The sequence below is a fragment of the Artibeus jamaicensis genome, unplaced genomic scaffold (genome assembly GCF_021234435.1).
Source record: "Artibeus jamaicensis isolate MK-2021 breed Jamaican fruit bat unplaced genomic scaffold, CSHL_Jam_final contig_2259, whole genome shotgun sequence".
Taxonomy (NCBI): Eukaryota; Metazoa; Chordata; class Mammalia; order Chiroptera; family Phyllostomidae; genus Artibeus; species Artibeus jamaicensis.
Genome location: NW_026521468.1, coordinates 5,253,008 through 5,269,490, shown reverse-complemented (window position 1 = coordinate 5,269,490; position 16,483 = coordinate 5,253,008). Strand labels below are relative to the sequence as shown.

At 43.6% G+C, this 16,483-nt stretch overlaps 1 protein-coding gene across 1 annotated transcript in view; it reads left to right on the top strand.

Annotated features, from left to right (window-relative positions):
* The window catches only part of GRB2 (growth factor receptor bound protein 2), a 60,106-nt gene that overhangs the window by 36,133 nt on the left and 7,490 nt on the right, over positions 1-16,483 (top strand). The window contains exon 3 of the mRNA XM_037157769.2: positions 13,970-14,067. Coding sequence (XP_037013664.1) covers positions 13,970-14,067 — 98 coding nt within the window. The remainder of the gene's footprint in view (positions 1-13,969; positions 14,068-16,483) is intronic.

Sequence of the window (16,483 nt, the reverse complement as noted above, 5' to 3'; positions counted from 1 at the left end):
GCAATGTGTGTATACAGAGAAGAAAGTAGATTCAGGGATGGAACCCTTGGAGTATTTGAACTTTTAAAAGTCAATGAGATAAGCTCTGGCTGGTGTAGCTCAGTGGATTGAGCCAGGCCTGTGAACCAAAGGGTCACCGGTTTGATTCCCAGTCAGGGCACATGCCTGGGTTGTGGGCCAGGTCCCCTGTTGTTGGCACATGAGAGGTAACCACACACTGATGTTTCTCTTCTCTTCTTCTCTCTCTTCCTCCCTTTCTCTAAAAATAATAAAATCTTTTTTTTTTTTTTTTTTTTTTTAAGTAAAGGAGATAAAAAAGAAACTAGCAGAGGAGATTAAAAGGAGTGGCCTGTTAGGGAGAAAGCAAACCTAGGAAGTGTTGTGTCCTAGAAGCCAAGAAATTGTTTTACGGCAAAGGGAGTCGTCACCTCTGTTGTACTGATAGGCCTGGTTGGGTGAGGGCAGAGAATCGCCACTTGAAGTCCGCAGCACGGCCCATTATCGACTTGGTGAGTAGTTTCAGTGGAGTGGTGAGAGCAAAGCAGGTTTGGAGCCGGTTCAGGAGAGTGGGTGGGCCCAGGGGAAAGAGTGCAGGGAACTGCTGGGGGTGGCAGTGGTTATGTAAATTTTACAGCAGAAAAACCCACTGCAGCCTGGAATTTAATTATAGGCAATGTGTGTGCAGAGGTATTTAGGAGAAAATGGACTGATATCTGCAATTTTGAAATGCTGGAAGGATAGGTGATGGAAGGATGCACAGATATGTGATAAAGCATATATTGTTAATGGTATAATTAGGTGGTAGGTAAATGTGTTCAGTGTAGAATTCTTTGAACTTTGCTCTGTATTTGACAGAGTTCACAATATGATTTTGAGAGTGTGGAAAAGAACAGGAGGAAAGACTGGAGACAAGGAATATTGACAACTATTCTGAGGAGTTTCGATGTAAAGGGAGGAAAGAGATGAGGTGGTAGAATTAAAAGAAGCCTGTTTTCATCCCAGTCCCAAAGATGGGGGACATAGCAGCACTTTTATTTACTGATAGGAAAGATCCAGTAGAAACAGAAAAACAGTGACGATGAAGAAGAAAGGAACATTACTGGAGTAATGACCTTGAGCAGGCAAGAAGAGAGGGGATCTAGCATGGAAGTAGAATTTGATTTTGTTAGGAGCACGGACAAAAGCCATGGAAAACGTGGAATAAAGAAACAGGTACAAGTAGTGGTGTGAGTGCGGTAGGAGCTTTGTGATATCTCTTCTGGTTGCTTCTGTTTTTTTCAGTGCAATAGGAAGTGAGGTCATCTGCTTGGGAAGGATGGTGGAGAAGCGGTTGAGGCTTACAGGGAAGTACAGCGAGAGCCCGCTGGGGTCTCACGAGGTCTGATAACTAACAGTTAATGCTTCAGAAAGAGAGAAGGACCAATGAAAGGAAAGCACTATCAAATTTTTGAAAATAAAGAAAGAAGACAACTTCTCTTAGCTGGTGGTGTAAAGGGCCCTCCAAATACCCAGCATAAAGAACACAACCAGATCCACACTCAGATACACTATCACTAAATTTCAGAGTGACAAGAAGAAGGGATTCTGAAAGCATACAGGGTGTCCAACCCGCAACCCAACACAAAATTGTAAATTTACTTAAAGTCTTTTTTGCTCATCAGTTTTTGTTAGTGTGTATGTGTTTACTTAATGTGTGGCCCAAGACAATCCTTCTTCTGCTGTGGTCCAGAGACACCAAAAGGCTGGGCACCCTGGTCTTTACAAAGAAATGACCGTGAGACTGCCAGTAACCTACATGAGCAACTCCAAGTACAGAAAACAGTGTCTTTCAGACTCTGACGTGAACTGCTGTTCAGCTGCGAATTCTGTGGACTTCTGTACCCAGTCAGACTAGCACCCAGGCATTTTCAGGTGTGCCAGAACTCAGCAGGCTTGCTTTCCCAGCGCCCTTTCTTGGGAAAGTGTAGTGAAATCCACGGATGAGGAAAATGTGAAACCTGAGAATCAGTCCATTTAACTGAGGAAAATACTGGAGGAAAACCCAGAATGATAGATCTATTGAAGAGGGAAAAGGTTATTCCAGGCATTTGATATCATCCTTGAAAAGTTGTAATAACTTAATGTAATAAAATCAGAAAGAAAGAAAAAAGAGAAACTTTTTAAGGCCATTAGAACGCTAGGAAAAGAGAAAGCCATCCAATAAAGGAACTATGATTTCTTTAAACCAGCTGGACTTTTTCTCTCAGAGCTGTAAGCTGTGACTTTGATGATGAATATTCAGCTGTAGAAAATGGGATTTTGGCTCTGTTTGGTTCAAATTTGATAGCTTGATCATTGTGGGCGGGTCTACTGTGCATAGCTATTCATGACATTAGCACCCCTCTTCCACGTGAACAGGGTTATGAAGGTCTGATGATACCATCTGGGGGCTGCAAACAGTCATGCCTTAAGTCACCATAGTACTGATCATCTTTGTAGTTTGGGAAACTGCCTGTTAATTGTGGGCAGAAGGATGCACACCCCGTATGCCTGATCCCCCCTTGCAATTCCCGATAGCACAGCTGTTGCTCAGTTCTGGCCTGACCCAGGACCCTGAAGTGGGACGTTGGTTTCCCATTTCCAGCGCCACGTGAAACGAGGGAGCCATTCTTGTAGCGTGGAATCGAGGATCTGACAGACCCGTTGTTTGCATTAATACATCCTGTTATTTAGTCCTCGTAGTCCCTCTGTTCTCTGCAGGTTGCGACATTTCTGTGGGTTGAAAGTGCTGGTTTTCTAGGGAACAGTGTGTAGATGCTCAGAGAGATAAAACTAACAGGCGGAACAAGGCTGGGCTTGTCTGCTTGAGACGGTACGAGCCTGAAGCATGGGGGGTGTTCTCTGCGCCCCCACCCCAGCCCTATCAGCAGACCTGCTCTTTCTGTGCAGCTGCCTGAAAGGCCACGGGAGCTGGTTAATTGCTAGAGAGGCCTCCGTTCCAGCAGTAAGAGGAGGGGTAATTCATTTAGCCTGTCTGTTAACAACAGCTATATTTGTCTCCAGTTCCATTAGGGAGGTACTTAGGAAACGTTGTCCTGTTCTGAACTTTAATGATCATTTTTCCTGATGAAAGTGTCCATACTTGGGGCCTTGTAAGAATCCTAATGCCACTTCTGAAAGTAGAGAAAAGTATAAGTAATTGAATAAGCATGTGTCAGGGTGTACTAGTTAAAGTGGAATAGTTTCATAGATTCTGAAGTTTTTCTGAACACTAAATACCTATTTGAATTGGTTGTGTGGAAAAGCGATGTCAGTTTTGTGTTGCCATTTTTAATTGTATAGCCATTAAACATTCCTGTATTCTTTAAAAAATGGGATTTTGTATCTGAGATTATGCTTTCTACTCATGGTGGCTTTAAAAGAAAGAAAATTATATAGCCATTTTCCTAAAGCTTTTCAGAAAAATTGATGGTTAACAGGGAAGACCACTGAGCCACATCTAATCATTGGTCCCTTTTGATCCCACCTCCTCAAAATACCCTGACTGCCCCGTTCCAAGCACCATCATCTTTCTGCACTTGTTCTTACAGCACAGACAGGGGAATGGGCTTGATTTTTTTTTTTTTTTTTTGCTTGGGGGGGGGTGTGTCGGGTGAAGGAGGAAACTATTCAGTGCAAAACAGTTCAGTTGCCATGCAGCACAGCATGGCTATGAGGCAGCCCTAGGGTAGGTTCCTCTCTAGCTAGACAGCTCTGCTCTGCTCCTCCGTGGCCTGCTCCGGGCTGCTCCATCCTTTCTGCTCTGGTCTAAGCTGCTCTGCTCCTCTCTGCGCCTGGGAGTTAAGTGTTTCAGTTCAGCCGGGGAGGAGGGGAAAGTGTTTGAAAAATGCAAACCTGAATGTCACTCTTCCTTTGCTTCTGATCATCATACTTAGCAGTCCAGCTTGAACTCGCTAATTTGCATACTGCAGGCTTTCTCCTAGACCACAGGAGATCCTTTGGGTCTCCCCTCAAATTCACTCTCTGACCACATCCCGCTCCCTCCAAGGTAGCTTTGGGTCCTCTGTGTTCCGCTTCCTAACCTGACGCTAATCCAGGTTTTCACTTCAGTATTGTAATTACCTGCTTAATTGCCTGCACTTGCCTCCGCCCTGGAAATGGGGTGAGGGCTTAACACTTCTTCCCCGGTCCCTCTCTGTCAACTGAGTATACACACTGTCCTGACTCGAGGCCAGATTCACTGCTTGGGAAGTGGAAAATGCAGTTGGAACTGGCTCTTGTAGATTAGTAGCATTTTAGGTGTGAGGACCCCTGGTCTTGAGTTTTTCAGGCATAGCTCCTTATGCAGCTGACAGTGATTAGCTCGGTGGCTGAATGTTGCTTTGTTTTTTCTTTCAGTTACATTCTCAGAGGTTGCTCATGGGTCACAGGACAGCTGTAAATCAATAGAACTTGAGTTCACATCTTGAATCAATAAGGCCTTAAGTAAAATTTCATAAACTCTGTTGTTATTGATTGAGGGGGTGGATTTGCTGGGAGCTCCTGTTTGGTTTTATTATGCCAGGGCAGTGGGAGGTGAGCAGACCTGAAGAGGCAGACCTGGTGACTGTGAACAGGTTTGCCGGTCCTCAGAAAATGGGTGACCGCTCTTCCCCTGGGCCTTGGGGGCTTTGTTTTTTTATTTCGCTTGGTTTCTTGAGGAGAGGGTTGTAAAATTTGACCTAAGATTGAAAGCCTTCTGTTAGTAAACAAGATAATATGGATGGTAGCCAAATATATATTAGTAAAGAATTAGCTGCCCCGAGCCCGTTGCTTACTCGGTTGGAGCTTGCAGGTTCCATCTCTGGTCAAGGCACATATGGGAATGAGATACCACTTTACACCGGTCAGGATGGCTATCATAAACAAAGCAACAAACAACAAATGTTGGAAAGGTTGTGGGGAAAAGGGGACCTTAGTTCACTGTTGGTGGGATTGCAGACTGATACAACCATTATGGAAAACAGTATGGAATTTTCTCAGAAAAATAAAAATGGACCTGCCTTTTGACCCAGCAATTCCACTGCTAGGATTATATCCCAAGAATCCTAAAACATCAATTTCAAAGAACCTATGCACCACAATATTCATAGCAGCACAATTTACAGTAGCCAAGAGTTGGAAGCAACCTAGGTGCCCGACAGTAAATGAATGGATCAAAAAATTGTGGTACGTATACACAATGGAATTCTATGCTGCAGAGAGAAAGAAGGAACTACTACCTTTTGCAACCACATGGATGGAACTGGAAAGCATTATGCTGAGTGAAATAGGCCAGGTGTTGAAAGACAAATACCATATGATCTCACCTTTAACATGAAGCTAAACAACAAAACAAACAAGCAAGCAGAATAAAAACAAAGACACTGAAATAGAGAACAAGGGGACAGTGACCAGAGGGGAGAGAGAAGGGAATTTAAGGGGAAAAAAGGGGAGGGACTTGGAGGAACAAGTACGAAGGACACAGGGACAAGAACTAAGGGGGGTGGAAATGGGAGGGAGGTGGGGAGCACAGGGCGGGGTGGGATGGGATGGGAGAAATAGACAAAAAACTGTACTTGAAAAATAACTAAATAAAATTTTTTTAAAAGGCACATATGGGATGCAACTGATCAGTGTTTCTCTTTCACATCCATCTCCCTCCCTCCCTCTTCCTCCTCTCCCTCCTCTTCCTCCTCTCCCTCCCTCTCTGTCAAATCCATAAAAACATATCCTCAGGTGAAGATTATTTTTTTAATTAGCTAAGCTTGACATATTTAGTTTATTTCCAGTTAGGAAGTTCTGATACCATTTGTAAAGGTTCTACTTTTCAACTTCAGGAAGCTTAACCAGTCTCGTAGCTGATGGCCAGCAGTGTGGCCAAGAGAACTTACCTGATGGCAGGTTGGGAGGTCTGGCACATTCATTCCTCTCGCAGCCCTTACACAGGCTGAGCAGACCTGAAGATGCAAGCAAAGAGTATAACCTAGTTCACACTTCATCCAGGAAGTTTCCCTGTATCCCTTAAATGGGAGTTAGGTCTTTCTCTTTGATATTTGGAGCACAGATATTTTCTGTTGAATTGATACTTGCCATCGTCATACCATAACTCCCTCCCTCCTTGCTTTGTCACATGATGCGTGGCAACTAGCCCTTTTACTAGACTTGAAGCTCTTTGGGAGATGGATCCTTTGTGTCCTCCGCTTATCTGGTGGAGGGGTTGTTGCATGGTACTTGCCTCATACAGGCCATCATATAATTGCTGAATTTTTCAAATGCACAATATTTTCTCTCCTGCAACTCCCTGATCCCTCTCCCTCCCTCTCTCCCTCCCTCCCCCCCCCTCCCTCTCCCTCCCTCCCTCTCCCCCTCCCTCTCCCTCCCTCCCTCTCCCCCCCCCTCCCCCCCCCTCTCCCTCTCCCCTCCCCGCCCCCGCCCTTTCTGTCCCCTCTCCGCACCCCCACAGCTGAAATTCTGGTATTCTGAGAGCGTTTCGCTCTTCTGTTGAGTACTCAACTACACCAAAGAAATATGTCTTCCATAAATCTCAGAGCATACAAGACCGCTGTTTCGATGGAAACTCTTGGTGCCCCTTTGATAGAAAGTTTATTTTGGGGCAGTGACTGTGCATTTAAGGTTTCACTGCCTCTAGGTTTATCTGGGTGGGATAGTAGCACGTAAGTGTGAACTACCTTCTGTTTCCTTAAAATGTCCTGAGCAGCTTTTTTAATGACAACTAAACCTGGAGAAATTGATGAAAGTATCCGATTTGGTTTATTTATCAGAAAAGAGAAATATCCAGGACAACAATTTGGTTGTCTTAATTGTTCATCTTCCTACATCTATGAATGTATGAACATGATAATGGAAGTCTTCCATTTTAAAAATGCATGAATCATCCCGAACTCTTAATATAATCATTTTGCATGCACCTGCATGTTGTCTCGTCCTCTTTTCTCTCTCCACATCCACCTAGCTGCCATTCAATGGAAAAATAAAGATTTGCAAGTCTTCCATACTGTCTTTTGTAGACATCTTGTTGAAAGAGTTGTAGCTCTAAAATTAACACCCTGCAAAAGTCAACCCCCATCAAACATGCAGGCTGATCTAGGCATCTGAACATTCCAGGAAGGGCCCCCATACTGAGAGGGATTCACATGGATTAGAAAAAGAGCTGCACCTCCTCTCTCCCTAATCCACTTCACATGAAAGTCTCCTTCTGTCCACCCATCTTGTGTTCCCACCTGAATAGCCTTTTTTTGTCGGAAAAAGTAGAAGCAGAGAGTTGGCATGCCTGCCTCCAAGGTGCTCCACCTGAGCGTCTCTGGGCAGTGGTGCTTCAGTTACAGGAAGACTGCTTGCCTCATTCTGTCACTTCCTTTATTTCAGCCTCTCCTTCCTCGGGTGTGCAAAGTCATGACAATTGGTCTTCTTTCTAGGGTCTGTTTAAGAGGCCACTGTTTTTCACCAAGGAACGTGATGATCACGTATAACATGTGGTGTTCATTCCTCTGTTTCTGCACTCAGCTACTCTGTGATACTGTGTACATTACTTAGAACAAAGCCCCCACATACAAGCCAATTCCTCAAAATATGCTAGACACCATTTGAAGAGCTATGGAGAATGCACATGAAAATTGGGTGCAGAGCAGCTTTAAGGTGCTTCAGTTTTGTTTAAAAGGGAACCAGAGCACACCAATGAAGTGGTGGAAAGCAAGGTGTCATAAGGAGTAGTATGTTATTATCGACCGTGATCCTCCATTAAATATTATAAAAATGAAGCAGAGAAAAGTGGCCGCGCTGGTTGTAAGCTCTGAACTGAACCTCGAAAGATCCAGATAGACGAGGAAGAGCGCAGTGCAGCCGGAAGGAACACGAGCCAGCACGGTGTGCTGAGAGGCTGCTGCAGGCAGGGCCCGCGCAGTGAGGTCGCCGGTGAGGAGGACAGGTGAGCGGGTGGTGGCCAAGCTACAAAGACTGGGACGCCAACTGAGGAGCGATGTGGGTTGAGACTTTAACAGAAAAACAGCAATGTTTGAACTGATGTGGAGTACTGAGTAGGCTGAGATCAGACCAGTTCATTCAATCTAAACTCTGATGCCTGGACAGGTGGTGGGCCTTGGCCTTTTGATCCACTGCTGTTCCCCATCAGATGGGTCTCCGTTGATAATGGCTGCTTAGAGACGATAGAGAAATGGAGGCTGGGCAAGAGGAAAGAGGGCGCTGTTCAGTGGCAGCAGCGTAAAAGTGATGAGTGATTTTACCAGTGGGAAATGGGGGGGTTGGGGGTTCCCTCCCCTCCCTTCTTTCCACCCCTACCACCCTCTTTTACGTTCTTTTTCTTTTAAAATTATTTAAGGGGCAAAACTTAGCACCTGTCACCACCAAATGCCCTTTGGATTTCATTAGTTTGGTAAACAAAATCTTTTCTTAACAGAAAGTAGGATAAAAAAAACACACAAGGATTTAGGTCTCCTGGATCCCCCCCAAAATGAATCTTGTGGAAACACCCATTTCAAAGGGAACTAAGTGTAGCATTTCATGGTCTAGATATTAATACTTTGGCTGAGAGAAGTTATTACTGTAACGTGAAATACCCTCTGATTTCGGATCAGTGCATAAATATTTTTAAATGAGTAGATTTTCCTTAACCCATGTAATAAAACAGCATAATTTGATGCTTATACACAATTTTATAGGTCTGCCAAAATTAGAAGAGTTTTAAAACTTCATAAATACATTTCAGTTCTTCTCAACTTTCTGGTCTTTAAGGGTCAGGGTCTTGACCAGGTCAAAAGACAGTGCCTGCTTGGCGTGTCTTTTTTGGGGTTGTAGTTGTTCAGCTTGGAGACTGGCCTGGCAACATGAACTTGAGTGCCATTTCTTTCTGTATGCTTGTATAAACCATTTAAAGTTTCTGGTAGGACCAGGAACATTAATTCTTAAATGACCTTTAAGTTGGCCATCTCATCAGTAAAGTTCAGAATAACTTACCTACAATGTGGGTGTTTTTCATGATTCTGCACACAGTAGAGCCGGCAGTGCAGCCAAGACGCTTTTCATGTGGAGCAAAAACTGTAACAGATGGAGGTGGTGATTATAAGCACTTACTTAAAATGTTAGTAATGAATCAGTGTGGTTTGGGGCCAAGTCAGTAATCCATACTAAGGAAGTCTTAGAAGTTGAAGAGCACTCTAATAGTTTATAATAAAATATTATAATGGGCAACTGAAGAGAACTGATTTTAAATGGCTCTCCCAGCACTGCTATTCTAGCCGGGGGCCCTGTAGAATTTTCTTAGGGGTTAAGTCTTTAGAAAGCCCCTGTATTTCAGTATTAAAATGCAGTATTGACATGGCAGTATTTCAGCATTGCTCCTGGGGTGCTGACAGCCTGATCATGAGGAGCTGGGGGAAACTCACTGGCTTATGCTGCATTTCTGTAATGTAAGGGGGACCAGCTACACGTGGTATTTTTGGCTTGCTTGCTTGTTTGTTTTGTTTTGTTTTATTTTTTTTAAGACTTTATTTACTTTTAGACAGAGGGGAAGGGAGGGGGAAAGAGAGGGAGAGAAGTATCAATGTGTGGTTGCCTCTCATGCACCCCTTACTTAGGGACCTGGCCCACAACCCAGGCATATGCCCTGACTAGGAATAGAACTGGTTACCCCTCGGTTCACAGGCTGCACTCAGTCCACTGAGCCACACCAGCCAGGGCACTTTTTAAAAAATGATTTGGAAACCTTTAAATTGGTATTGGTGTAAATAGGAAATTATCGTAGCGTTTAGAATGGTCTCAGGTTGGGGGTGAGGGACAGTGGCAGCAGCGAAGAATGTTACCAGAATCACATAATACAGACAAGCAGAACAGAACCCTTGGAATACACTGTGCTGTCCCTGGTGAAGGCAGTTTTATTTCTGGGAATGTCTCATTTTCATAGAGTAGTGATGGTAAGCCATCTTCGTAGGGGCTTCTGAAGTCTCAGTCTGTGATTTTCTGTTTCCTTCTGTATTTTGGGGATGTGAAACATTTGTACTCGAGGTGTATGAGGCCCTGGTACATTTTTTTAATCTGTGAGTTGGACCATAATAGTACCGTATTCTCTTGGATGAAGTATTTCTAACTTTTAGTTAAAGTATGATATACATATTGAAAAGTTTATATGTAAGTACACAGTTTGGTGAATTTTCACAGACTTAACACACCCGGTGACAGCACACATGAAATATAACAGCCACATTTCGAAAGTCCCCATATGTCCCCTTCCATTGACTGGACTGGTTTTAATTCTCCTGTGTAAACTTTACATCATTCCTCATCTTTTAGGTTTCTCCTTGATTTGGACTCTAACATTGTTTTTGATCCTTTTTTTTTTTTTTCCCCAAAAACAAAAAAACCTCACTGAAATTTGTCTCTTCCTCCTTTCGTAATCTCATCTCTTGATCAATCTGCTTCCGTTAGACCAGAGTGTTTTGTGGGGCTGCAAGTCGTAACTGGAGGGAATATGGAGGTTGGAACAGAACGTGCAGCTGTGGGGTGAGAGCTAAAAACATTCCTTGGAGTTTTCAAACGGATTGAAAATTTGGTTGTTGAACTCAGCTGTCAGCTGGTTGCAAGGTGATGAGCAAGTGCTCAATGAGATGCCTGCTGTCGTGGGGAAATGGTGGCGAGAGCTGCTTCCTCGTTCTCAGAGCTCCGCTGAGGCTTTTAAAGATCGCTTGTGAAGGACGGAGCCTTCATCTGAAACCGGAGCGAGTTGAATAGTCTTCGTAGGTGTGAACTCTTCCACATATGGTGGCCGTCACTTCCTCACTGCTCTGCTTTAGACTCACTTATGTTAATTTATGTCCTTTGCTGTTTTAAACATGTGAACAAAACTTAGTTTTAAAATACCTTTTAAGTTACGCCATCATCGTTCCAAGGCTTGCATGTGAAAGCTGATGTACCAGTGGTGCAGGTGGGAGGGAGGACCTGGTGTGACTCCCAGGGTGGCCTGCAGCCAACAGGGATACTCTTAGAGGCAATCATGGCCACACTGTGGTTTTCTGAATTCTGGAATGTTCCAGAGAACCAAAATTTTCTCCACTTGCATGCACATTACATTAAAAATAAACTAGCCCTTAGCCCTGGCTGGTGTAGCTCATTGGATTGAGCATGGGCCTGCAAACCGAACAACCACGGTTCGATTCCCAGTCAGGGCACATGCCTGGGTTGCAGGCCAATTCCCAACAGGGGACCCATGAGAGGCAACCATACACTGATATTTCTCTCCCCCTCTGCTCCTCTTCCCCTCTAAAGATAAATAAATAAAATCTTTTAAAAAATAAATTAAATAAAAAATAAATAAATAAACTAGCCCTGACTGGTAGGGCTCAGTTTGCTTTATTCCATAAAGTGGAAGAACACCAGTTTGATTCCTGGTTAGGGCTCATGTCTGGGTTGCAGGCTCAGTCCCTGTCAGGGCACAGCCAGAGGCAGTGGTCTGTGTTTCTCTTCCACATCAGTGCTTCTTTCCCTCTCTCTCTCTGCCTTCCCCTCTCTCTAAAAGTAAAGAACATCTTTAAAAATATATATATATATATATACCAAATGCATTAATTCTATATTTCCCTGCCTTCTCAGAGGCGAAAAGTATTCTAAACAGCAGGTAATAATTTTGTTCTGCAGAGGAAATCATAGTTATAAATTGGTGCTCAGTCTGGGAATTGCCCTGGAGTTTCTTTTATTGGGGGGCTCACTTTTTAGGGGCAAGTTTGCCTCTCTCTGAGTAAAAGTGACAAAAAGGTGTCACTATATGAACTGGCATGAAACAGTAATCCTTAAATTAAAAGTGACCTTTTCCAAGTGATTACCTCGATTCTGTTGTGATGGCCAGTGGACCATAATCACCTCCCGACTCTCCTCTGGCAGGAATTTTAAAGATGTTTGAAAAACTTGTCCATAAGCCTAAAGTTCATCATCATCATCATCATTATTATTATTGAATTATGCTTTATAAAATAATTATCAGGCCACATTTTTCTTCAAATTTTTCATTTTGGTAGATAACAAAATCCTGGTTTAAGCAGCTTTTAAAATTGCTTCTTTGACCTCGTGTTGTTGAGCCTGCTGTGATGTCTGCGGGATGGCGGCCCCTCAGGTCAAGGCCCCTTGGGTGGCGGGTCTGCCCTACTGTGCAGGGGCTCAGGCTGCCTGAGGAGCAGCCTCCCTCCCACGCCATTGCCCTCCGTACGCATTTTATCACTGTCTGAACAGTGATAAACAGTTGTTCAGCAACTGAACAACTTGCCTGGCTATAGCACAGTGTAGTGTTTTGTTTTTGAAATGCAGATTTTAAATGCAGATCATTGCAGTTATTTAAGAAAATAGGATTTTTTAAGGAAGAGGGGAACAGTGATGAAAACAAATGAGTGTTCATCACTGAAGCTGATGGGACTCACCAGTCACTGATTTGCTACAGAGCTCTCAAATCCACACCCACAGAATTTGCCACCTCATCTCACATGCTTAAACTCAGTGGCCTATAGGCGGAGGGCCAGAGGTTGGCCAGCCTCAGATAGGCACGAGCATGGAGAAACTCTTCAGGGCATAGCCTCTGTTCAGAGCAGGACTCCCTTCCAGACTCATTGGATGCATTGGGTAATGCTGATTTGCTTCAGTGTTACCCAGTGTCCTGTCTCACTTTGAAATGCCAATACGTGCACGTCATGCACACTAAAGAGGTCTGGGTTCTGACTCAGCATTGAGTTACAGCATTGTTCAGGACCTCAACTCAAGCATTTCTACAGACTTTTACCAACTTCCTGTTAGAACTTTGGTGTGTAATGTATTGTAAATTGACTACCACTTACTAGTCCATCAACATTTTCCTGTGTTCATTATTCTGGAGTTCAGCTCACATGTCTTTTTTCTTTTAAGTTACATACTTAAAAAAAAAAATGCCTTCTGCCCTTTGCTGTTTTTCAGAACTCTGGAATTCAGAGGGCAGCCTTTGTAACACCTGGAGCTGTCCTGCAACTTAACAGTACTGTACAGCAGCCATTTTCAACCCGTGTGACCCACGGATGTTTTCAAATATTTTATTTATTGATGTGTGAGAGAAAAACATCAATTTGTTGTTCCACCGATGCATTCATTGGTTGATTCTTATATGTGTCCTGACAGGGATCTAACCCATAACCTTGGCTTATGCGGATGACGCTCTAACCAACTGAGCTACCTGGCCAGGGCTGCTAGAACTTTTAGAACACATGATACCTGACTATTTAGTCAGGGGCACTGACCTCTTTTCCCTTAGATTGTCAAATCTAAAAATTGACAGTAGCCAACACAATATAGCTATTGTGTAAAAGAATGAAAATTACACCTTTTTTTTTTTTTTTTTGGTCAGATTGGCAAAAAAAATTTGGGGGTGTGCTACATAGTCTTAGTAATTAGTCTGTGTGTGCCGTGAGATGGAACCACTACTCTGCAGATTGTAGCGGCACGGCCTGTCCTGTCCGTGTACCTCACGGGGAACGGTGTTGGAGAGGACACTCAGCTGGGGTCTGACAGCCTGTGTGTGAGCTGGTAACCGTGGGGAGCGGGGTCACGTTCCTGGGCCTATGCTCACCCACTGGAATGCGGTGTCAGCGTTTGCTCTTTTCCAGACTCTCCACTCCCAAACTGACCGGTTACCACTCCCTGTCATCTCTGCTGCTGTTCTACTGTGAGTTCAATGTTAGATGCCCGAGAGCCCGAACTCATTGCCAGGGACAGTTTCTTTTTCTTTTTAATTTCAGCTGTGAAGGTTGACGTAATGCTGGTTGTTTGAAGTTTCAAGAAGTCTTTTTTGTATTCATGTACCTGATAATACTTCAAATAACACCTTTTACAAACGAAACTAAATGGCAACATAATTGTCGTAACGGCTGCCATTTTCAGAGTGAAAAGGACATGATTGATTTTTTTTTCTTGTCTTATTTCTTTTTAGGTTTTGAATGAAGAATGTGATCAGAACTGGTACAAGGCAGAACTCAATGGAAAAGACGGCTTCATTCCCAAGAATTACATAGAAATGAAACCGCATCCGTAAGTTGGGCTCTGCCGTCCCCTGGGGTCAGACCTGTTTGTTTCTAATAATGTTTTTAAAATTTAGATCACCGCGAGATGCGTGTCATGCTTTTATTTCATTCTTCCCAGGGAATTAACAAAACATTGATTTTACATGTTAATAATAGTTTGTAATGGGCCCTAGCTGGTGTGGCTCAGTGGATTGAGCACTAGCTTGTGAACCAAAGGGTCACGGTTTGATTCCCAGTCAGGGCACATGCCTGGGTTGTGGGCCAGGTCCCTGATAGGGGGACACGAGAGGCAACCACACATTGATGTTTCTCTCCCTCTTTCCCCCTCCCTTTCCCTCTCCCTTTCCCTCTCTCTAAAAGTAAATAAAATTTTTATTTAAAAATGGTGTGTAACGATAGTAAAATAGTCAATAGTAGTGTGTGTTTCAGGTGAATAGTAATTATTAATCTTTAATGAAACAGTTGTTTCATTTAAAACAATAGTTCTTACACTATTACAGAGTAGTGTATATGTTTTAAATTAGTAATAATTGTCAGTGATCTTCAGATAATAAGACAACAGTTATACAGGTCCTTAATTCCTTTTGTATGAAACCCATAGGGCCAGATATTTCTTAATTCTGGGTTTTGGGGGGGCGTTAGGAAGGGTGCTTATCCTGTGGTTTCATGTCGATAGTTTGATTACCCTGCGGGACCGCATCTACTGCCCTTTGTATCCCCCAAGCACGAGGCATATGACGGGCTTGTGCTCACTGCCCTCGTTCCCCACTTGGTGTGTGTGTTTCAGAGAACACAACACGTTCTGCTCACACCTGCCCAAGTGGTGGGCTTTCCTCTTTTCATGTTGTTCTAGAGCCCTTCCCGTTCATACTGATATGGGACACCGTGGGACCCGTACAGACCACTGTCCTGCCCTCACGCCCCATCTCTTCTCATTGGCTGTGCTCCTTCCCTAAAGCCGTCTTTCCCTGCTCTGTACGTCAGGGGGCTGAGGCTTCCGGTGTCCAGTTAGAGTGCTGCTGAGACATGGCGGAGTTCTCCTGCTTGGTTTAACACAAGTGATACGACTTTTTTTTTTTTTAGAGGGGAGAGATTAATTGATTGATTGATTCACTTATTTATGCATTCATTTGTTGATTCTTGTATGTGGCTTGACTGGGGTTCAAACTAGCAACCTTGACTTACCGGGATGATGCTCTAACCAACTCAGCCACCCAGCCAGGGCCACAGTGATAAGGCTTTTAGATGACTTGACCCACTTTGAATGCCACCAGCCTGTTCGTCCCTCACCTTCATTGTCACCACTCTGCCGTGTACCTGTCATTTCTCTTCCCTCAAGCACTGGAGGAGGATATTAACTCCACCTTGCTTGTACAGAGCTTACGGTGTTACAGAACTCCAAGGGGCCTTCAAGATCATCTAGTTCATCCCTCTTTATCCTGCAAATTTGGAACACATCTAGTATCTATAACACCTCTGCTGTTAATTTATGAATACAGTTCTTATTCTAAAAGACTTACAGTATAGAAAACTATAGAGCAGTCAGTATATGAGTTTCTTCCCATGTACATACTGCTTTCAGAGGTAACTATCACTAGCAATTAAATGTGGGCCAAATGCTACCTTATGAATTGAATCTCTTTTTAAAAGATGATTTCTGGTATGGCTCAGTTGGTTGGACATTGTCCTACAAAGCATAAAATTGCTGGTTCGATTCCTGGCAGGGCACATGCCTGGGTTGCAAATTCAGCCCCCAGTCAGGGCACATGAGAGAGGCACCAATCCATGTTTCTCTCCATCTTTTTCTCCCTTGTTTCCCCTCTTTAAAATAAAAAATAAAATAAATAATTTTTTTTTAAAGATGATTTCGCTTTCTCTAAAATGAAAGAAATGATTAGGGGTTTTACCATAAAGCCATCTGCTGGTTCATGCCTTGGTCATCAAACTCTTACACAGTTTTTATTAGGTGGCAGAGACCGTGCTAGGAGCTAGAGTTGAACTGTGGTGTAATACAGTGTCCGTGGAGTGAACATGGAGCTCTGAGATCACATCCAAAAAGCCTTAGCCTGGAGAGAGAAGGTTGGGTTGCCCTGCAACTTGGTAATGAAGAAATGTGACCTACTCAAAGAAATGTCTTTTTACTTTAAGAAGAACAAGGCACCTTATTTTAGCTCGATAGAAGTCCATTGAGCCCTGTCTGGTGTAGCTCAGTGGATTGAGTACAGGCCTGTGAAGCAAAGGGTCGCCAGTTTGATTCCCAGTCAGGGCACATGCCTGGGTTGCAGGCCAGGTCCCCAGTGGGGGACATGTGAGAGGCAACCACACATTGATGTTTCTCTCCGACTCTTTCTCCTTCCTGTCCCCTCTCTCTAAAAAATAAATATTAAAAACAAAAAAAGAAGTTCATTGAATGATTGACAAGG